General features: G+C 35.8%; 1 protein-coding gene across 2 annotated transcripts in view; it reads right to left on the bottom strand.

The window, feature by feature from the left end:
* Positions 1–24,309, bottom strand: part of P4HA1 (prolyl 4-hydroxylase subunit alpha 1) — an 86,227-nt gene that overhangs the window by 50,685 nt on the left and 11,233 nt on the right. For both annotated transcript variants that reach the window (XM_036829762.1, XM_036829761.1), the window contains exons 2-5: positions 9,386–9,493; positions 8,347–8,443; positions 6,872–7,023; positions 4,019–4,156 (exon numbers count right to left, since the gene is read on the bottom strand). In XM_036829762.1, the coding sequence (XP_036685657.1) occupies positions 4,019–4,156; positions 6,872–7,023; positions 8,347–8,443; positions 9,386–9,461 (463 nt within the window). In that variant the 5' untranslated portion in view covers positions 9,462–9,493. The remainder of the gene's footprint in view (positions 1–4,018; positions 4,157–6,871; positions 7,024–8,346; positions 8,444–9,385; positions 9,494–24,309) is intronic.

Below are 24,309 nucleotides of genomic sequence, written 5' to 3'. Positions count from 1 at the left end.
ACTATATTTTCTTAAGGAGAAAATCAATTTCAGTATGACGATAGAGGTAATATGTTTTATTTCTCCAGTTGATAATGACAAGAAGATAGTAATGGGGTAAGCCACACACTCACAGAAAAAGTGAGAGATGGCAAAAGTAAATTATCATGTGAAGTTAGATATTAGTAACACAAGTAAAACTGGAAAATTTCAAATTTTGCAGAAATTAAACAACACACTCTTTAACAACTAATGGATCAAAGAAGAAATCACAGGGAAAATTAGAAACTACTTAAAGACAAATGAAAATGAAAACACAACATACCAAAACTTATGGGACACAATGAAAGCAGAGCTAAGGGAGAAATTTATAGTTATAACACTCACATTAAAAAACAAGAAAGATCTCAAATCAACAACCTAAAAGCTAGAAAAACAAGAACAAACTTAACCTAAAGCTAGCAGAAGAAAGGAAATATTAAAGGAGAAGTAAATTACAGAATAGAAAAACAATAGAGAAAATTAGTGAAAACAAAAGTTGGTTCTTTGAAAAGAATTTTGTCAACAAAATTGACAATCCTTTAGCTACATGGACTAAGAAAAAAAAGAGATTCAAATTACTAAAATCAGAAATAAAAGTGGGGATACTACTATTGATTCTACAGAAATACAAAGGATTATAAGAGAGTTCTATGAAAAATTGTACACCAACAAATTGAATAACCTAGATGAAATGGACAAATTTCTAAAAACACAAAACCTACCAAGACTAAGAAAAAAATAGAAAATCTGAATAGACCTATAGCTAGTAAGGAGACAATCAGTAATCAAAAGTCTCCTGACAAAAGAAAAGCCCTGGACCTAATGGCTTCACTAGAGAATTCTACCAAACATTTAAAGAAGAACTAATATTAATCCTTCTCAAACTTTTCAAAAAGAGAGGAAAGAACACTTCCTATCTCATTCTATGAGGCCAGCATTATCCTTTATACCAAAGCCAGAAAAAGACACTACAAGAAAACTACAGACCAATATCACTTATGAACACTGATGTAAAAATCCTCAACAAAGTACTAGCAAACAGAATTCAGCAGCATATAATATTAAAATGATTACACACCATGACCAAGTAGAACTTATTCCTGGAATGCAAGGATGTTTCAACATATGAATATCGATCAATGTAATACACCACATTAACGGAATAAAGGAAAATAATACGATCATCTCAATTGATGCAGAAAAAGCAATTGACAAAATTCAGTATTCTTTCATGATAAAAAACACTCAACAAACTAGGAATAGAAGGAAACTACCTTAACATAATAAAAGATATATTTGAAAAACCCACTCAATGGTCAAAGACTGAAAGCTTTTCCTTTGAGATCAAGAACAAGAACAAGGATGCCCACTTTTGCCACTTCTATTCAACTTAGTACTTGAAGTTCTAGCCAGGGCAACTAGGCAAGAACAAGCTCAAAGGTGCCCAAACTGGAAAGGAAGAAGTAAAATGATCTCTGGTCACAGATAACATTATCTTTTTTTTTGCCACACTGAGCGGCTTGCGGGATCTTAGTTCCCCAACCAGGGATTGAACCTGCACCCTCGGCAGTGAAAGCATGGAGTCCTAAGCACTGGATTGCCAGGGAACACCCAGCAGATAACATTATCTTATGTTAGAAAATCCTAAGGATTCCACAAAAAAACTGTTAGAACTAATAAATGAATTCAGCCAAGTAGCAGGATGCAAAGACAACACAGAAAAATCAGTTGCATTTCTATGTACCAATGAACAATCTAAAAGAAAATTACTAAAACAAGTCTAAGCATAACATACTTAGGAATTAACTTAACCAAGGGAGTGAAAGACATACAGTGAAAACTACAAAAAAACTGCTGAAAGACAACATAAATAAATGGAAAACACATCCCATGTTCATGGATTGGAAGACTTAACATTATTAAAATGTTAATACTACCCAAAGCAATCTACAGATTCAACACAATCTCTATCAAAATACTAAAAACAGAAACAGAAAAACCCATCCTAAAATTCAAACGGAATCTCAAGGGACCCAGAATAACCAAAACAATCTTAAAAAAGAAGAACAAAACCGGAAGACTCACACCTCCTAATTTCAAAACTTACTACAAAGCTACAATAATCAAATAGTGTGTATCAGCATAAAAACAGACTTACAGACTAATGGAATACAGAACCAGAAAAAACCTTTGTATATATGGTCAAATGATTTTTGACAAGCATGGCAAGACCATTCAATGGGGAAAGGATGGTCTTTTCAACAAATGGTGCTGGGAGAACCGAATATCCACATGCAAAAGAATGAAGTTGAACCCTTACCTAATACCACATGTAAAAATTAACTCAAAATAAATCAAGGACCTAAATATAAGACCTAAAACAATAAAACTCTTAGAAGAAAACATAGGACAAAAGCTTTATAACATTCGATTGGGCAATGATTTCTTGTATATGACCCTAAAGGCACAGGCAACAAAAGAAAAAATAAACAAATTGGACTTGGTAAAAATTTTAAAATTTGGATACAAAGCACAATATCAACGGAGTAAAAAGGCAACCCACAGAATAGGAGAAAATATTTGCAAATCATACATCTCATAAGGAATTAATATCCAGAATATATAGAGAACCTCTAAAACTCAACAATAAAGAATGAATAGCCCAATTAAAAAATAGACAAAGGACTCGAATAGATATTTCTTCAAAGAAGATGTACAGGCGGCTGCTAATAAGTACATGAAAAGATGCTCAATATCACTGATAATTGGGGAAATGCAAAACTGCAATGAGATACCACCCACTAGAGTGGCTACTATCAGAAAAAAAAAAAAAGAAAATAACAAGTGTTGGCAAGGATGTGGAGAAACTGGAACCCTTATGCACTGTTGGTGGGAATGTAAAATGGTATATCTACTATGGAAAAGAGTATGTTGGCTCCTCAAAAATTAAAAACAGAATTATCATACGACCCAGCAATTCCACTTCTGGGTATATACTCAAAGAATGAAAGACAGTGTCTTGAAGAGCTATTTGCACACCCATGTTCACAGCAGCATTATTCACAATAGCTGATGTCTGGAAGGAACCCAAGTGTCCGTCAACAGATGAATGGATAAGCAAAATATGGTATATACATACAATGGATTATTATTCAGCCTTAAAAATGAAGGAAGTTCCGACGTATACTACAACCCTTGAGGACATTATACTAAGTGAAATAAGCCAGTCACAAAAAGACAAACGCTGTATGATTCTACTTATATGAGGTACTTAAGAGTAGTCAAAGTCATAGAGACAGAAATTAGAATGATGGTTGCCAGGGACTGTGTAAGTGGGAAATGGGGAGTTATCGTTTAACAAGTATAGCGCTTCAGTTTCACAAGATGAAAAGAGCTATGCAGATGGATGGTAATGATGGTTGCATAATAATGTAAATGTACTTAATACCATAAACTGCACATTTAAAATTGGTTAAGATGGTAAATTTTGTTTTATGTTTTTTTCACAATAAAAATAAGTTTAAGCAAATTACCATGAAATCAGCTGTAACTTAAAAAAAGAGGGTTTTGCCAAAAATAGGTCAGAAAGTAGGATGCTTCACACTGTAGAACACTAAAAATCAGTACATACTCAACATGTCTTGGTTTTAAATTATTGAATATATAAACTCTGATTATCAATTTCCTTATAACTTAACATACAAACACTGGGTATTCTAAAGAAAGACATTTGGAAAACTGGTTGTTTCTTTTTCTTACATGCTAAAATTGCCTACTTAAGTTAGTCCCTATAATTATAAGATTTCACAGTAACAAGCTAGCAGCTTATCCACAACTATTCAGTCCTAGACAAAGGGTTGTTTTGTCCTCAAAGGCTGTGAAACAAATTAAAGTTAAAAATCTTAAAATACGGTAGTCTTTTTATATTAACATTGTCCTAATGGACTGAACGGAAAAGCCAGGTGATAGGATTTTTATAGACCAGAATAATTCTTACCTGGAAGATCACCCTTTGAGATGGTATCTGTATCCAAATTGTAGGTATCCTGGAGACGCAACAGAGCTTTGGCTGCCCCAACCTGATCTTCATCATTAGGGAAGTACTGTCTCTGAATGGTTAGGTTAGAGATAAAACCTTAAAATAGGGGGAAAAAAAAAAGAGTCTAGACACGGGTATGAAATGTACAGTGTGGGAAATATAGTCAATAACTATGTAATATCTTTGTATGGTGATGACATATCAGAACTAGACTTATCACGGTGATCATTTTGAAATGTATAGAAATATAGGATCAATATGTTGTATAACAGGAACTAACATAGTGTTGTAGGTCAATTATATTTCAAAAACAAACTCATACAAAAAGAGATCAGATTTATGGTTATCAGAGGCAGGAGGTGGATGTGCGGGGTAACTGGAGGAAGGCTGTCAAAAGGTACAAAGTTCCAGCTATAAGATAAGTAAGTACTAGGGATGTAATGTACAACACAATAAATTAACACTGCTGTATGTTATATATGAAAGTTGTTAAGAGAGTACATCCTAAGAGTTCTCATCACAAGGAAAAGCATTTTTTTCTATTTTTTAAATTTTGTATCTATGTGAGGTGATGGATGTTCACTAAATTTACTGTGATAATCATTACATGATGTGTGTAAGTCAAATCATTGTGCTGTACACTTTATACAGTACTGTATATCACTAATATCTCAATAAAATTGGAAGAAAAAAGACTCTAGAAACTGACAGACTTCCAATTTCCAATACAGAGTCTTAAAAGGATTTTTCAAAATCTATTTTATTATAATTTTCCACCATACCACGTGTAACAAGAAAAAATTAAATACACTGAACGAGACTTGACATACCTCTAAGTTGTTCATCTTCCCAAACCATTTTTAATGTTGCTTAAGTAATCTGAGGTCATTGCATAAATTATATCTGTATTAGTAGGTAAAGATCAACTAACATAATAGAGTTTGAAATTACACAACACAGCCTCCACTAAGCTTGAAAAGTGAACATTTAAAGATTTGAAAACAACGTTCATTGGCAACCAATTATACTTTCAGATAACAGTAAGTAAAATGTATGCTCTTAAAGTTATGTTTTCTTCTTCCATGTGCCACGTATCACATAAATGTGTAAATATATAAAGTTTGGTGGAATTCTTTAAGGAGAAGGAAGAGACATTTATTATATATTTAAGAGTATCAGGTAAGCTAGTTTATTAAAATATATTTAGATCTGTTTAATTATTAAATATAGTGTTCATCAATCAAGGTTTGCACTCTATAAATCCTAACATTAATTTTAAAAGGTTTTACATAAAATACAGCAAAAATAAAACTAAGAAACTAATTACTGATAACTATGTAACTCCTAAGGAGAACGTATGCTAAATACTCCTTAAGAAATCAATACAACAAAAACAAAAAGTGATTTAAAATTTTAATAACATGTGTCATCATTTGCAAATCAAAGTTAGGTACAAGACTTCCCTCCATTCTCATTTACTTATAATCAACTATGCATACTTTGATCATCAAAAGGCCAGGCATTTTTATGTTAATTGAAATGTACAAATGAACAACTAGCTGGAAGAGGCCTAAGTCCATATTAAGCATTAGTTTTAAGACCAACTCCTAGTCACAATATCCACATGGAATTTTACAAGCAAGTTTTACAGAAGACTGGAACGTTTTTATGCCCCAAAACAAAATCTAAATCTAAATTTAAATCCTCTCTAATAAAAAGAAAAAACGTATATCTACTATAGCATTATGGGATGACTGCCACAGATTAAAACGCCTAAGTCTTAAGGTTTACTTTATAAAAAAACTTAGTTCATACTTGAGATTTTTTTAAAATATAATAAATAAATGTGTGTGCATATGTATATATGTATACAAATGCATACATATATGACCTTAAAAATGTTCTCATGGTGTTATATGACAACAAATAATCACAGGTACTATTTCCTTCTCATCTCAAAGAAGTATTCACAAGTGCTTGCCTTAATTTTTCTTTTCAAGGTTTCCTGTCCTATGCGTAATAGTTTAGTTTACTGCTCACAAATACCTGAAAGCACCCTTGCAGTGCTTCATCTACACAGTTGGCTCAGTTCTCTCTTTTTTTTTTTTTTGCCACCTTCAATCATTCAACAAATAAACACTATGTACTAAAGCATAATACCTCTACTTCATTAAACTCTGGCCTTAGTTTTCCATGTCTGTTACTGAAATATCTAAAATATCTCAATACTCCAACTACAATTTTATTGTTTCAATTAGAAAGACATTCATTATTACTGTTTGCAGCCTCAATTTTTAAATTTATTGTCTATGTTAAACAAAAGAATCCTAAGCTTCAAAGTACTATGTAAAACACAGCTAACATTTTTCCTTATTAGTATCACTGCCAGTACATTAAAAATTGATTAGAAGATAAAGACTTACCCATAAAATTTTTTAAATCTGAAGGTAATCCTAAAATGAAAACAATTACCCTCAGAAATGAAGCTGTATGCCAAATAATTGATTCACTTTTTTAGATTTCAAAGCAAAAAGGACCATGTTAAATGAAGAGCAGAAATTACATTTTAACAATACAGTTTTATTTTTCTTTACTTCCAGTTTTTATTCATCTTTTTTTTTAAATCAAGAATTCAGGATGTAGACTAAATTAACTCTAGTCAAATCAAATACATCTCAGCAATAATTCAGTTACAAGGCTGAACACCTGATGTTCTGGGAACTGAATTTATCACTTCTTCTGGCATGTCTACAGGTGGTAGCAAAAAAGTCCTACTTTTTTTTGGCTCATTAGTCTTACCATCTGACTTACCATCCGACATATCCTTAAGGACCAGATTCTCCAACTCACTCCACTCAGTGTTCAGACGTTTCATTAACTTAAATGCATTTACAGGGTGTCCAACAAATCCTTCTGGATCTTTTGTTGCTGCGCTGGTTAACTGATCTAACTTCTCTGCCCATCTAAAAATGTAAGACATAAGTGGAGTCTACATAAAGCATATACACACTCAATGAGGAAGAACACTAGTAAAGCACTCAAAAAAGATTAGAGGGTTTTGAGTTAAAACTATACTTAAAATCCTTTTAAAAGTAAAATTATAAAGGATTTTTAAAAAGCAAGATTCTCTTACAGATAAGATCTAGCTTGGCAAAATCAAAATATAACTACAAGACTTTTTGTTTTAGTTTTGTTTCTCCCAAATGGTTACAGTAAACGCAACCTATCTTAGTAATAAAAGTTGTGATTGGATCCCTCTAGTAAGAATCTAAAAATTCATTTCCCTACAGGTCCTTAAAGCCAAATAATTGATTATTACAAAGTAATCAGCCCAATCCAATTTCAGTTACATGTTCATTTAAATCAAACTTACAGCAAAATTTTATATTCAGTATCTAGAAACTGTATTTTAAAACAAAAAAACTGAATACTTAGCTACTCATTAAACAAAGGCTTGGAACTCTCAGGTCAATTATATATGAACCTGAGTCAATTAAAAATAAATTAGGGGACTTCCCTGGTGGCGCAGTGGTTAAGAATCTGCCTGCCAATGCAGCGGACATGGGTTCGAGCCCTGGTCTGGGAAGATTCCCACATGCCACGGAGCAACTAAGCCCGTGCACCACAACTACTGAGCCTGCGCTCTAGAGCCTGCAAGCCACAACTACTGAGCCCACGTGCCACAGCTACTGAAGCCCGCACGCCTAGAGCCTGTGCTCTGCAACAAGAGAAGCCACTGCAATGAGAAGCCCACGCACACAACTAACAGTAGCTCCCACTCACCGCAACAAGAGAAAGCCCGCACACAGCAACAAAGACCCAACGCAGCCATAAATAAATAAATAAATAAATAAATAAATAAATAAATAAATAAATTTAAATAAATAAATAAGCATTTAAGGAAAAACTATATCAATTAAATAATACTATACTTATCACTGTAATCTCTAGAATGGAACCATAGGACTGAAGGATAAATAGCAGCGGAAAATTGCTCCAGAAGGTGGCTTGATTAGGGAGGTTAGAAGAGGATAGAAGATATTAGCAACCATTGAAAAAAATTGTCAGTCAATGACCCATACCCATTTATATTCTTATCTCAATCCATATTCTTCAAGTGAAGTCTTAGCCTGGGCCTAACTTCTGTTTTCTGTGCTCCTACTTTAGCCATTTCAACTGGCTTTTTAAGACAGAGGGCTTTCATTTTCACTCAAAGAATGTTTTAGCTCTATGAAGAAAACATGAAGGTGGAATCAGAGTCATAATAAGTAAAACACTTTGCTTACTTTTTTATTTGTTCTAATTTGTCCTCTTCTGCCTTAATATAGTCTTTCAGGGAAGTCACCAGATCTTTTTCAGTACGGATCAAATCAGTCATCTGACCTAGAAGGAGAAAAAGGGAAGAAAGTAATCAAATACCCATACTGGTCAAAACAAGTCTTTTAGAATAATTTAAGAATGATTGAGAACGCTTCATTCTGAGAGGACTTACCTGGCATGAATCAGATATGTTGGAGAGAGCATCATTTTTTTTTTCTTTTTTTCCTTTTTTTCAAACCAGATAAATAAAAATAAAGCCAAAAACTCTTCTAATCATGTGTTCCAATTCAAATTTTCAAGCTACTTAATTCTGCAAGCTTGGACCATATCGACAAATTGTCTTTTCAACTAAAAATTTATTTTTTAATTTCAAAACCTTACTTTCCAAGGATCAATGTTTCTTCTTCCCTACCTCCCCCCTCACCTTTTTGTGGTTTTGAGACTACTTAGAACTAAATTTTTATTCAATAAACAAAGACCACACGAACAAAAAGTATACTTCTCAACTGCAATTCAAATATCCATATTTAGTTATTCATAATGGGAAAAGAGAACTCATCATTTTACATCCCAAAATTAGGTTCATAACTATAATACTTGTTTGTGTTTTATTTAGCTCCACAATCATGTGAGGGTAGAACTGGTTAACAGGATGACAGAAAACTTCTCTTTTAAGACATATGAAGTACGCATATAGGAAAACATAAAAGACTAAGTATATACATTAAATGATTTGCTGGGTGGATTCATTACCAGAGAATTTTCTTTGGTATGCTCTTCTAAATTTTCATAAGTTTCTAATCTGAAAATGTATTCCTTTTGTAATCAGAGAAAATAATTTAAAGAAAAAAATTGAATTTAAAAACGAGAGAGACTTTTAGAGGGGCAGGGACTGAAGTAATGTTTCAGCCTCTGGGAACACAATGTATTTTTTTTACTGATCTAAAAACACTAAAAAATGGAAATTTTTAAATGCAAAAACAACAAAAAATAATTAAGACTTACCAATTGAAGTAAAAAAGCCTGGATCAGCCAAAGACTGGGGAAGTAGAAACCCTACAACTAAAATACACCAGATCATCTTCAGAGGCTTACTTTTACAGGATCGCACACCTACAAGAGAAATATGGCCATTATTTTAAAAAAGGAGGACTTCCCTGGTGGCGCAGTGGTTAAGAATCCGCCTGCCAATGCAGGGGACATGGGTTCGAGCCCTGGTCCGGGAAGATCCCGCATGCCGCAGAGCAACTAAGCCCATGCACCACAACTACTGAGCCTGTGCTCTAGAGCCCAAGAGCCACAGCTACTGAAGCTCACGTGCCTAGAGCCCGTGATCCACAACAAGAGAAGCCACCTTAGTGAGGAGCCCACGCACTGCAACGAAGAGTAGCCTCCGCTCGCCACAACTACAGAAAGCCAGCACACAGCAACAAAGACCCAACTCAACCAAAAATAAATAAATAAATAAATAAATGTAAAATAAACTAAAATGTTAGAATATGCTTAAAGGGAAAAATGGTTTCAGAGCTTTCTGATTAATCCTCTAAATTCCTAACTTGTTCCATCTTTTCCCTACAATGGCTTTAAATTTTAAAATAAGTTCAATTAAAAGTTGCAGATTTTGGGGTGATGAAAACGTTCTAAAATATACCGTGGTGATCAACTGGTGAAGAACACTGTGAAAGTACTAAAAACTATGCAAGCATGAACATGGGTTAACAGTGTGGTATATGAATTATATCACAATAAAGCTGTTTTATTTTTTAAAAGTTGTACAGAATTTAAAAAAAAAATACCAACCAACCCTGTCGATTTAAGCTAGCAATTTCTCTCAAAGGGCCCAATGCTGAGCTTTTTCTCTTATCTACTGTGTTCTATGTAAAAAATCCTTAGCCCAGTACAAAGCTGTGGCATTTTTTTCTAAAACCTGGCAGCAAAGTCCTTCTGTCTTTTTTGCTTTGTCCCCCGTAGTGCTGTCTTTTCTGGAATGGATTCTTCATGGCAGATGCAGATTATCAACTAACCAGCAGAAAGATTTTTACCCTGCTTTCCCAAAGGCCCTGTTAGCACTCTTCTCTTGCTCCTTCTCCACAACATACATGGACTTTAAGTCCTTCTCCCTTATTACCTTACAGGAAAATAAATTACAACTGCAGTACCATTTGCCCCAATAACAGACACCCATTGGTTATTCTGACTTGTCACCCTATTCCTCTTTTGTACAGGCACCTCTGACTCTTCCCAAGTGACTTCTCCTAAAGCAACAGGTTCAAGTCCACATTGGAAAACCCCCTATTACACACATACACACACAAAACACTTTCCCTTAACTTGAATCAATAAAAATAGATCACCACAGAAACTGACACTGACATCCTGGAAGTACTCCTAAGTCTCCTCCCTCAAGTCTGCAAACTTCCAGTTACTTCCAGAACCACAAAGCAGTGAAATACACTGTTCTCTTGGTTATTTTACAGTAACTCTTTGGGAAGGCTTCTAGCGTGCAGCAGATGCAGACACTTCCTCTCCTGGGTTCCTGCCAAAGCACATGACTTTTTCAAAATCCTGGGCTGTCTGAACAGTCTAGAATTTTCTCACTGTTTAAACAGATTTCTGCCATAATTTCTTCATAAATCAATGTTATTTCCAGCAAATACAAATGCTTTTGCTGTACTAACAGAAGGCTAATCAGAAATGTTGTCTAAACGTTTAACTCTGATGAGAAACTTTACATTTGTCAGATAAGAGCTTATCATTTTTTTCATTGCTAAAATATATTTTGTCCCTAAAGTTTCTGTCATCTTTTATCATCCTTAAACCTCACAATGAATCAAGAACCATTAGCCTACAGAAATTACAAAAAAGCAGCTTGAAAACTGCTTTATTCTAGATGGAATAAAGAGTTATAATCAACAAAAAACAACAACAAAAGGAAAAGTTATTGGATCTCTGAAAGGAGAGTAGAATTTTTACACTTAAAAATGATAAGACAACCTATCAAAAGCCAGATGGAATTATATACACAAAATAATTTAGGTTTATGTATGTTTTTAAAAAACTAAACTACAAACTAGGAAACTAAAGAAAACAGAGCTCATTTAAGGAACTCCTACAAATCAGTAAGAAAACTACTAAGATGTTAGTAGATAAGTGGATTAAGAACCCAGAAAGCCACGAAAGAGGAACTATAGTTAACTAAACCGCCAAAAAACAAAAACAAAAACTCACTCATTGGTATTCAATGACACAAAAAATTGAAATAAGATGGCCAGTTTTTGCCTATCAAATGAACAACTAAACAAATTTAACAACTTAATTTAAAATATCTAATGATACTGTTATATGTCAAGAAACTTAAAGTGAACATATTCCTTACTTGTAAATTTAAATGAAAAACAAGATTTAAAAATTAACATCAACTCTCATTCATTGCTGGTGGGATTGCAAAATGGTACAGCCGCTTTGGAAGACAGTTTGACAGTTTCTTAAAAAATTAAACATACTCTTATGATATGATCCAGCAATCATGCTCCTTAGTATTTACCCAATGGAGCTGAAAATTTATGTCCCCACAAAAACCTGCACATGTATATTTATAGCAGCTTTATTTATAATAGCCAAAACTTGGAAGCAACCAAGATTTCCTTTAGTAGGTGAATGGATACACTGTGATACATCTAGACAACAGAATATTATTCAATGCTAAAAAGAAATGAGCTATCAAACCATTAAAAAAAAAACATGGAGGAAACAAATGTGTATTACTAAGTGAAAGAAGTCAATCTGAAAAGGCTACTATATACTGCATGATTCCAACTATATGACACTCTGGAAGAAATAAAACTATGAAGAGAGTAAAAAGATCAGTGGTTGATGGAAGGAGGGCGGATAAACAGACGGAGCATACAGGAATTTTAGGGCAGTGAAAATATTCTACAATATCATAATCATGAATATGTGTCATTATACATTAGTTCAAATTCATAGAACACCGAGAGTAAAAGGGTAATGTTAAACTATGGACTTTGGGCAATTATGACATGTCAATGTAGATTCATCAATTTTAACAAATATGCCATTCTGGTGAGGGACTATGCATGTGTTGGGGCAGGGAGTACATGGGACATCTCTGTACCATCCTCACAATTTTGCTGTAAAAAAATGAACTCCTGAAAAAAATAAACATCATACAACCCTGCTGGAATCTGTATTGAATGAGATTGTTTCTACTACACTCTGACAGAAACTTATAAATAAATACTAATCAAAACAAAGAGGGACTTCCCTGGTGATCCACTGGTTGAGAATCCACCTGCCAATACAGGGGACACAGGGTTCGATCCCTGGGCTGGGAAGATCCCACATGCCACAGAACAACTAAGCCCGTGTGCCACAACTACTGAGCCTGCGCTCTAGAGCCTGCAAGCCACAACTACTGAAGCCCACGCACTCTAGGGCCCGCTTGTTGCAACTACTGAAGCCCGCGCGCCCAGAGCCCGTGCTCCACAACAAGAGAAGCCACCGCAATGAGAAGCTCACGCACCACAATGAAGAGTAGGCCCCACTCGCCACAACTAGAGGAAGCCCACATGCAGCAATGAAGACCCAAGGCAGCCAAAAAAGAAAAAGAAAAAAATTAACATTAGAGGGCAGACAGCAGAAGCAAGAAGAACTACAATCCTGCAGCCTGTGGAACAAAAACCATATTCACAGAAAGACAGACAAGATGAAAAGGCAGAGGGCTATGTACCAGATGAAGGAACAAGATAACACCCCAGAAAAACAACTAAATGAAGTGGAGATAGGCAACCTTCCAGAAAAAGAATTCAGAATAATGCCAGTGAAGATGATCCAGGACCTCAGAAAAAGAATGGAGGCAAAGATCAAGAAGATGCAAGAAATGTTTAACAAAGACCTAGAAGAATTAAAGAACAAACAAACAGAGATGAAGAATACAATAACTGAAATGAAACATACACTAGAAGATACCAATAGCAGAATAACTGAGGCAGAAGAACGGATAAGTGACCTGGAAGATAGAATGATGGAATTCACTGCTGTGGAACAGAATTTAAAAAAAGAATGAAAAGAAATGAAGACAGCCTAGGAGACCTCTGGGACAACATTAAATGCAACAACATTTGCATTATAGGGGTCCCAGAAGGAGGAGAGAGAGAAAGGACCCGAGAAAATATTTGAAGAGATTATAGTCAAAAACTTCCCTAACATGGGAAAGGAAATAGCCACCCAAGTCCAGGAAGTACAGAGAGTCCCATATAGGATAAACCCAAGGAGAAACATGCCGAGACACATAGTAATCAAACTGGCAAAAATTAAAGACAAAGAAATATTACTAAAAGCAGCAAGGGAAAAATGACAAATAACATACAAGGGAACTCCCATAAGGTTAACAGCTGATTTCTCAGCAGAAACTCTACAAGCCAGAAGGGAGTGGCATGATATACTTAAAGTGATGAAAGGGAAGAACCTACAACCAAGATTACTCTACCCGGCAAGGATCTCATTAAGATTTGATGGAGAAATCAAAAGCTTTACAGACAAGCAAAAGCTAAGAGAATTCAGCACCACCAAACCAGCTCTAAAACAAATGCTAAAGGAACTTCTCTAAATGGGAATCACAAGAGAAGAAAAGGACCTACAAAAACAAACCCAAAACAATTAGGAAAATGGTAATAGGAACATACATATCGATAATTATCTTAAACGTGAATGGATTAAATGCTCCAACCAAAAGACACAGGCTTGCTGAATAGATACAAAAACAAGACCCATATATATGCTGTCTACAAGAGACCCACTTCAGACCTAGGGACACATTCAGTCTGAAAGTGAGGGGATGGAAAAAGATATTCCATGCAAATGGAAATCAAAAGAAAGCTGGAGTAGCAATATTCATATCAGATAAAATAGACTTTAAAATAAAGAATGTTACAAGAGACAAGGAAGGACACTACATAATGATCAAGGGATCAATCCAAGAAGAAGATATAACAATTATAAATATATATGCACCCAACATAGGAGCACCTCAATACATAAGGCAACTGCTAGCAGCTATAAAAGAGGAAATCGACAGTAACACAATAATAGTGGGGGACTTTAACACCTCACTTACACCAATGGACAGATCATCCAAAATGAAAATGAATAAGGAAATACAAGCTTTAAATGACACAATAGACCAGATAGATTTAATTGATATTTATAGGACATTCCATCCAAAAACAGCAGATTACACTTTCTTCTCAAGTGTGCACGGAACATTCTCCAGGATAGATCACATCTTGAGTCACAAATCAAGCCTCAGTAAATTTAAGAAAATTGAAGTCATATCAAGCATCTTTTCTGACCACAACACTATGAGATTAGAAATCAATTACAGGGAAAAAAACGTAAAAAACACAAACACATGGAGGCTAAACAATATGTTACTAAATAACCAAGAGATCACTGAAGAAATCAAAGAGGAAATCAAAAAATACCTAGAGACAAATGATAATGAAAACACGACAATCCAAAACCTATGGGATGCAGCAAAAGCAGTTCTAAGAGGGAAGTTTATAGCTATACAAGCCTATCTCAAGAAACAAGAAAAATCTCATATAAACAATCTAACCTTACACGTAAAGGAACTAGAGAAAGAAGAAAAAACAAAACCCAAACTTAGCAGAAGGAAAGAAATCACAAAGATCAGAGCAGAAATAAATGAAATAGAAACAAAGAAAACAATAGCACAGATCAATAAAACTAAAAGCTGGTTCTTTGAGAAGATAAACAAAATTGATAAACCATTAGCCACACTCATCAAGAAAAAGAGGGATAGGTCTCAAATCAATAAAATTAGAAATGAAAAAGGAGAAGTTACAACAGACACCGCAGAAATACAAAGCATCCTAAGAGACTACTACAAGCAACCCTATGCCAATAAAATGGACAACCTGGAAGAAATGGACAAATTCTTAGAAAGGTATAACCTTTCAAGACTGAACTAGGAAGAAATAGAAAATATGAACAGACCAATCACAAGTAATGAAATTGAAACTGTGATAAAAAATCTTCCAACAAACAAAAGTCCAGGACCAGATGGCTTCACAGGTGAATTCTATCAAACATTTAGAGAAGAGCTAACACCCATCCTTTCAAACTCTTCCAAAAAATTGCAGAGGGAGGAACACTCCCAAACTCATTCTATGAGGCCACCATCACCCTGATACCAAAACCAGACAAAGACACTACAAAAAAAGAAAATTACAGACCAATATCACTGATGAATATAGATGCAAAAATCCTCAACAAAATACTAGCAAACGGAATCCAACAACACCTTAAAAGGATCCTACACCATGATCAAGTGGGATTTATCCCAGGGATGCAAGGATTCTTCAATATACACAAATCAATCAATGCGATACAGCATATTAACAAATTGAAGAAGAAAAACCATATGATCATCTCAATAGATGCAGAAAAAGCTTCTGACAAAATTCAACACCCATTTATGATAAAAACTCTCCAGAAAGTGGGCATAGAGGGAACCTACCTCAACATAATAAAGGCCATATACAACAAACCCACAGCAAATATCATTCTCAATGGTGAAAAACCAAAAGCATTTCTTCTAGGATCAAGAACAAGACAGGGATGTCCACTCTCGCCACTATTATTCAACATAGTTTTGGAAGTCCTAGCCACAACAATCAGAGAAAAAAAAAATAAAAGGAATACAAATTGGAAAAGAAGTAAAACTGTCACTGTTTGCAGATGACATGATACTATACATAGAGAATCCTAAAGATGCCACCAGAAAACTACTAGAGCTAATCAATGAATTTGGTAAAGTTGCAGGATACAAAATTAATGCACAGAAATCTCTTGCATTCCTATACACTAATGATGAAAAATCTGAAAGAGAAATTAAGGAAAAACTCCCATTTACTGTTGCAACAAAAAGAATAAAATACCTAGGAATAAACCTACCTAGGGAGACAAAAGACCTGTATGCAGAAAACTATAAGACACTGTTGAAAGAAATTAAAGATGATACCAACAGATGGAGAGATATACCATGTTCTTGGATTGGAAGAATCAATACTGTGAAAATAACTGTACTACCCAAAACCATCTACAGATTCAATGCAATCCCTATCAAATTACCAATGGCATTTTTTACAGAACTAGAACAAAAAATCCTAAAATTTGTATGGAGACACAAAAGACCCCAAATAGCCAAAGCAGTCTTGAGGGAAAAAAACAGAGCTGGAGGAATCAGACTCCCTGACTTCAAACTATACTACAAACCTACAGTAATCAAGACAATATGGTACTGGCACAAAAACAGAAACATAGATCAATGGAACAGGATAGAAAGCCCAGAGATAAACCCACAAACCTATGGTCAACTAATCTATGACAAAGGAGGCAAGGATATACAATGGAGAAAAGACAGTCTCTTCAATAAGTGGTGCTGGGAAAAATAGACAGCTACATGTAAAAGAATGAAATTAGAATACTCCCTAACACCATACACAAAAATAAACTCAAAATGGATTAGAGACCTAAATGTAAGACCGTACACCATAAAACTCTTAGAGGAAAACATAGGAAGAACACTCTTTGACATAAACCACAGCAAGATCTTTTTTGATCCACCTCCTAGAGTAATGGAAATAAAAACAAAAATAAACAAATGAGACCTAATGAAACTTAAAAGCTTTTGCAAAGCAAAGGAAACTACAAACAAGACGAAAAGATGACCCTCAGAATGGGAAAAAATATTTGCAATCAAATCAACAGACAAAGGATTAATCTCCAAAATATATAAACAGCTCATGCAGCTCAATATTAAAAGAACAAACAACCCAATCAAAAAATGGGCAGAAGACCTAAATAGACATTTCTCCAAAGAAGACATACAGATGGCTGAGAAGCACATGAAAAGCTGCTCAACATCACTAATTATTAGAGAAATGCAAATCAAAACTACAATAAGGTATCACCTCACACCAGTTAAAATGGCCATCATCAGGAAATCTACAAACCACAAATGCTGGAGAGGGTGTGGAGAAAAGGGAACCCTCTTGCACTGTTGGTGGGAATGTAAATTGATACAGCCACTATGGAGAACAGTATGGAGGTTCCTTAAAAAACTAAAAATAGAATTACCATATGACCCAGCAATCCCACTACTGGGCATATACCCTGAGAAAACCATAATTCAAAGAGACACATGCACCTCAGTGTTCAATGCAGCACTATTTACAATAGCCAGGTCATGGAAGCAACCTAAATGCCCAGAGACAGACAAATGGATAAAGAAGATGTGGTACATATATACAATGGAATATTACTCAGCCATAAAAAGGAATGAAATTGGGTCATTTGTAGAGACGTGGATGAATCTAGAGACTGTCATACAGAGTGAAGTGAGTCAGAAAGAGAAAAACAAATATCGCGTATTAATGCATATATGTGGAACCTAGAAAAATGGTACAGATGAACCGGTTTGCAGGGCAGAAACTGAGACACAGATGTAGAGAACAAATGTATGGACACCAAGGGGGGAAAGTGGCAGGGGTGGTGGTGGTGGTGTGATGAATTGGGAGATTGGGATTGACATGTATATACTGATGTGTATAAAATGGATGACTAATAAGAACCTGCTGTATAAAAAAATAAAATAAAATTCAAAAAAAATTAACATTATAATGTGATCATAACTATGCAAGAAAATATGCAGAGGAAATTCACCAAAATGTAGTTGTCTCTGGAGAGGAGAACATTAGGTGATTTTTTCCTATTTCTCTGCATTTTCCAGATATCATAGGGTATATTTACTTTTATACTCAATGTTTATTTTTTTTCTCATCATGTAATAGGTTTTTATTTTTTTTAATTGAAGTATAGTTGATTTACAATGTTGTGCCAATCTCTGCTGTACAGCAAAGTGACTCACTTGTATGTAGACTCTCTTTTTTTAATATTCTTTTCCATTATGGTTTATTACAGAATATTGAATATAGTTCCCTATGCTATACAGTAGGACTTTGTTGTTTATCCATCCTATATTTAATAGTTTACGTCTGCTAATCCCAAACTCCCAGTCCTTCCCTCCCCCAGCCCCCTACCCCTTGGCAACCACAAGTCTGCTCTCTATGTCTGTGTTCTGTTTTGTAGATAGGCTCATTTGTGTCATATTTTAGATTCCACATATAAGTGACATCATATGGTATTTGTCTTTCTCTTTTTGACTTCACTTCACTTAGTATGATAACCCCTAGTGGCATCCATGTTGCTGCAATGGCATTATTTCGTTGTTTTTTTTTTCTTTCTTTAAGCAGAAATTCCTTCCTTCCTCTCTCCCTCCCTTCCTTTCTTTTTGGCTGCACTGGGTCTTTGTTGCTGTGTGCGGGCTTTCTCTAGTTGCAGCGAGCGGGGGCTATTCTTTGTCACAGTGCATGGGCTTCTCATTGCAGTGGCTTCTCTTGTTGCAGAGCACAGGCTCTAGGCATGTGGGCTCAGTAGTTGTGGCTCGTGGGCTCTAGAGCGCAGGCTCAGTAGTTGTGGCGCACGGGCTTAGTTGCTCCACAGCATGTGGGATCTTCCCAGACCAGGGCTCTAACCCGTGTCCCCTGAATTGGCAGGCAGATTCTTAACCACTGAGCCACCAGGGAAATCCTATTTCTTTCTTTTTTTATGGCTGAGTAGTAGTCCATTGTATATATGTACCAATCTTCTTTATCCATTCATCTGTTGATGGACATTTAGGTTGTTTCCGTGTCTTAGCTATTGTGAACAGTGCTGCTATGAACACAGGGGTGCATTATCTTTTTTAATTATAGTTTTGTCCAGGTATATGCCCAGGAGTGGGACTGCTGGATCATATGCTAATTCTACAATATTTTTAGTTTTCTGAGGAACCTCCACACTGTTCTCCATAGTGGCTGCACCAACTTACATTCCCACCAACAGTGTAGGAGGGTTCCCTTTTCTCCACATCCTCTCCAGCATCTGTTATTTGTAGACTTTTTTTTTTTTAATTTGTTTTTTATTTATTTTTGGCTGCGCTGGGTCTTCGTTGCTGCATGCAGGCTTTTTCTAGTTGTGGCGAGTGGAGGCTACTCTTTGTTGTGGTGCGCGGGCTTCTCACTGCGGTGGCTTCTCTTGTTGCAGAGCACAGGCTCTAGGTACATGGACTTCAGTAGTTGTGGCACGTGGGCTCAGTAGTTGTGGCTCACGGGCTTTAGAGCGCAGGCTCAGTAGTTGTGGTGCATGGGCTTAGTTGCTCCGTGACATGTGGGATCTTCCCAGATCAGGGCTCGAACCCGTGTCCCCTGCATTGGCAGGCAGATTCTTAACCACTGCGCCACCAGGGAAGCCCTGTAGACTTTTTAATGATGGCCATTCTGACCGGTGTGAGGTGGTACCTCATTGTAGTTTTGATTTGCATTTCTCTAATTATATTTACTTTTATAATGACAAAAATTAACTCTATTCAAAATAATAAACCTAAAACATCAACTTCCATATTATGGCACTGTAAGCCTTTAATGAAATGCTTAACTACACTCTAACACAATAAAGTGGCTAACACGTTTGAGCATGTCCCATTTTCTAACTCTATAAACCTCTAGATTTCTCTGCTTCAAAGACTGTTAAGCTTATTTGAAAGCAACCCAGGTATCAAGTAGTGAACTATTGTACATTGTCAGAGTAGCATACTTTTCTATTCTCCTTCCTCCTAGAAACAGACAAATGACCCAGGCTAAGGCAGTCATTGACTCTCATTCCCACGAACATAACAGTTGAGGAGTGGGCTTGTGAAATGGTAAAAAGCAGCTCTTTCTGAATTGCTAAGTTCAGAGGATGTGAATCTGGAGCTGCCTGTGACCATCTTTCCCACTTGACAAGGATAGATAGGAACCTAATCTATAAACAGGACAAAGTTATGCAGAGACGAACAGCTTTACAAGCTCCACAGTCCTGATTCTTACAATTACTGCTATGAATCTGTGAGCTATCCCAATAATCTTCCAACTCAGCTAAGGGAGCCTGTAAATTCCCTTTTTCTTAAACTAGTTCATGTTGGATTTCTGTCACTTGCAATAGAAAGTTCAGACCCTCACAGCATTACTCCAAATTACCATGCCAACGTAAGCTAGTTAATAAAAGTGAAGGTAGCCTATACAGCAGTGGTTCTAAACTTTAGCTGTATCAGATCACCTAAAGGTTGAGGTACCTAGATCATTTATGCAAGTTCTCAGGTGATGCTGCTGCTGCTACTGCTCTGGGGATCACACTTTGAGAACCACAGGATACAACCACCCCTTGAAATCACACAACAGGTGCTCTCTGCCTTTAAAATACATTTTACTTTAACTTATTTTTTGGAACATGTCATTGAATTTCTAATTAATCTAGGGAATGCTTCCTCTAATCTGTTTTAATACTATGTCTAATCCACATTCTTTCAGAAACCTTAAGTGACATGTTAATAGGCAAGCATATCTTTATCAATCACAGGTTTTTAAAACATAATGGTTTCTTTACTTATGATGTCTCACTTCCACTTATTACCACCTTCACTCAGTTACCAGCTTGCAAAGCAAATCATTATATGCAACTAAGAGTAAAGCATCCCAAAAGACATTAGGGTTTTATTAAAAATAGTAAGATAGGGCTTCCCTGGTGGCGCAGTGGTTGAGAATCTGCCTGCCAATGCAGGGGACACGGGTTTGAGCCCTGGTCTGGGAGGATCCCACATGCCACGGAGCAACTAGGCCCGTGAGCCACAACTACTGAGCCTGCACGTCTGGAGCCTGTGCTCCGCAACAAGAGGGGCCACGACAGTGAGAGGCCCGCGCACCGCGATGAAGAGTGGCCCCCGCTTGCCGCAACTAGAGAAAGCCCTCACACAGAAACGAAGACCCAACACGGCCAAAAATAAATAAATAAACAAATAAATAAATAAATAAATAAATAAATAAATAAATAAAAATAGTAAGATATACTGTGCAGTAGAAGCTAACACAACACTGTAAAGCAACTATACTCCAATAAAAATTAATTAAAAAAAAGTAAGACACCTTCTTTCTAAACCCTCAAACAAGCTTGAAATAGAATTTAAATGGGTTAAAGAGGATGCAATCTCCTTTAAAAGAAAGGTAAATCTCAGATCCCTGAGAGGACCTGATGAAAGAAAGGGAGGGAGGGGAGGAAAGGGGAAAGAAAACAAAGCCAAAGAAGAGTCAAAGATACAAAGACAAATTTATACTGATATAAAATTTAGTGCTAAAACAGTACAGATAAATTACTGATAATATTTTGGTTCTTGGCTAGATGGTAGGTTCGTGAGTGTTTTTTATCTAATTTTTATAACACACATGTATATTACATGTAATGTTTGACATACATGAATATAATATTTTTAAAACTATAAAGAAACAACAACAACAACAACCTGGGAAACATATTCTCAGGTAGACCTGGACAAAAATAAATTGCAAAGTGTACTATTTATCTGAAACTTTCCTACAGTCCTTCTCTTCCAGGAGAGTCCAGTCCCACATACTCACAGATCAATCAAACCTGGGAACAGATTTGAAAACAGTTCTGCTACATTCTAAATGTTTACGACTTTGAGTTATCAGGATTCACTGAATTGTATGTTCAAGTTATTCAATGTATTACTAGAACAGGGCATCTGGCAAATAATTCTATTAGCCTTTTAGTCTAACATTTTCCTTCCAAGAAAAAAGTTGCAACATTTAAAAGTTTGTCTTTCCCAGACAAATCACTCAAAAATTAATAAGGCGGACTAAAAAATGCTTGTTATTCTAATCTAAACTTTCTCTGACACAAAACATTTTCCACAGGGCTCTTTCTAACAGTCAGTCTCTCCACACCTTCCACAACTGTTCCAAGCCTTCTTTTAGAGGGCTCCAGCTTTAAGTTTATTTTTCCTCATACAAATTCCATATTCAACTGTTGGTTTTCCTGACATCTGTGTTAGACTTTAATCTTTCTGACAGTTTTTGGTCAACACAAAAAACCAACACACATTCAGGCTTCTAATTCAGGCCACTGCAATGTAGTATATACATCAAGACAGCATGTCTCTACCATATAAGCAGGATGGATTTTCCAAGACAACTAAGAGTGATTACTAATAGAACTAGTTATGTTTCTGTTCTTCCCTATTATCCCTCTGTAAATTGCCATTTGTTTTAACTCTATGAATTCTAGTCATACATCTGCTCCTAAAGAGAGTGAGATGCATCTCTAGTACACACTTAAAATACGATGGATGAGTGCTTTAATGGTATGAGCAACCTTTTGATCAAAAACTCAGAAATCAGGGCTTCCCTGGTGGCGCAGTGGTTGAGAATCCGCCTGCCAATGCAGGGGACACGGGTTCGATCCCTGGTCCGGGAAGATCCCGCAGGTCACGGAGCAACTAAGCCCGTGCTCCGCAACTACTGAGCCTGTGCTCTAGAGCCCGTGAGCTACAACTACTGAGCCTGTGTGCTGCAACTACTGAAGCCCATGCGCCTAGAGCCCATGCTCCACAACAAGAGAAGCCACCACAGTAAGAAGCTGTGCACCGCAACGAAGAGTAGCCCCCACTCGCCGCAACTAGAGAAAGCCAGCGTGCAGCAATGAAGACCCAACGCAGCCAAAAATAAATAAATTTTTTTTAAAAAGAGTTGTTATTAAAAAAAACAAAAAAACAAACAAACAAAAAACTCAGAAATCATACTAGCCTCTTTGCCACAACTTTCTGTAACTGAGCAGTGAACCCAGTCTTTGGCATCATTCCAATGGAAAAACAGTTCAGGATTTAGTTGAAAAGAACCTCTAAATCAAGATATTGCCCTTAACTGAAAGTGCTACATAGGCTTTCTTTTGGAGGTTCTTCCAAAGTTCAAAGTCTTCCCTGTCAGAAGTAATCTGAAGATAAGATCATTTCAAAAACACATACCCGTTTCTCCCTATATGGCACCTCAACCACCCCTACTCTTCTGGAAACTGCCCCCTTCTACCTTTTTTTACTCCCCCAGTCTATCTTTAATTCATCCCCATAGTTTTACCAGTCATGGTATATAGCATGATACTTCTCCCTGACTAAGTAGCCATTCAAAGTTCTTTGCTGGAAAATTTGAAAATGAAACTGAGAAAGAAGTGGCAGGCACTCTTTGAATGCCTCAACTATTTTATAAATAAAGCTCAGGAGAAGTTAGGGACCAAGTGAATGAAGCTTATCTGGAAAGGTTTTAAAATGAAGCAAATAACGCAGAGAAGACAGACAAGAGACAGAAAAAAATATTCTCATGTTCCAATTATTCTTGAAGTTTAATCACACTCCTGACCTCTTTTGTTAAGACAACTCCCTATCCCCACAACACTTAAATAAATTCCATTATGGACTAGTATGAGTTGGATTTCTGTTTAAGCCAGAGTCCTAATTAATACAGTTTCTCTCATCAACCCTGTAGTTAATATTTTTAGAGGCAAACTAAATAATAAGGTAAATAATTCTCATATATTTACCCCTCTCTATTCCCTAGCACTAGAAAGCGATATTTTTCAATGATCTTTTAAATGTTTTTCTTAATTTTGGAGATCCAATACATGCTACTTCTATATCTGAGATACAAAGTTTAAGAATAAATATGATTTTAATCCATTTAAAAAAAAAGATTTAAATTGGATTCACAATTGAAGTTAAACTCAATGTTTAAAGTTTCTGTTTCAACTAGGAAAGTCAAGTTCCCCTAAACCAGAAACATTTTAAAAATAAATGTAGGCTGAGAGGAAGATTTGAGAAAGAAATGAATCTTATTTATAATTAAAGCGGTGCCATTCTTCACTGACTTTTAAACTGTGTATTTTAAACTGTATAGTATACCTCT

The sequence above is a fragment of the Balaenoptera musculus genome, chromosome 16 (assembly GCF_009873245.2).
Source record: "Balaenoptera musculus isolate JJ_BM4_2016_0621 chromosome 16, mBalMus1.pri.v3, whole genome shotgun sequence".
Lineage (NCBI taxonomy): Eukaryota > Metazoa > Chordata > Mammalia > Artiodactyla > Balaenopteridae > Balaenoptera > Balaenoptera musculus.
Note: the sequence above shows the minus strand (reverse complement) of the source record. Positions and strands in the feature narration are given on the sequence as shown.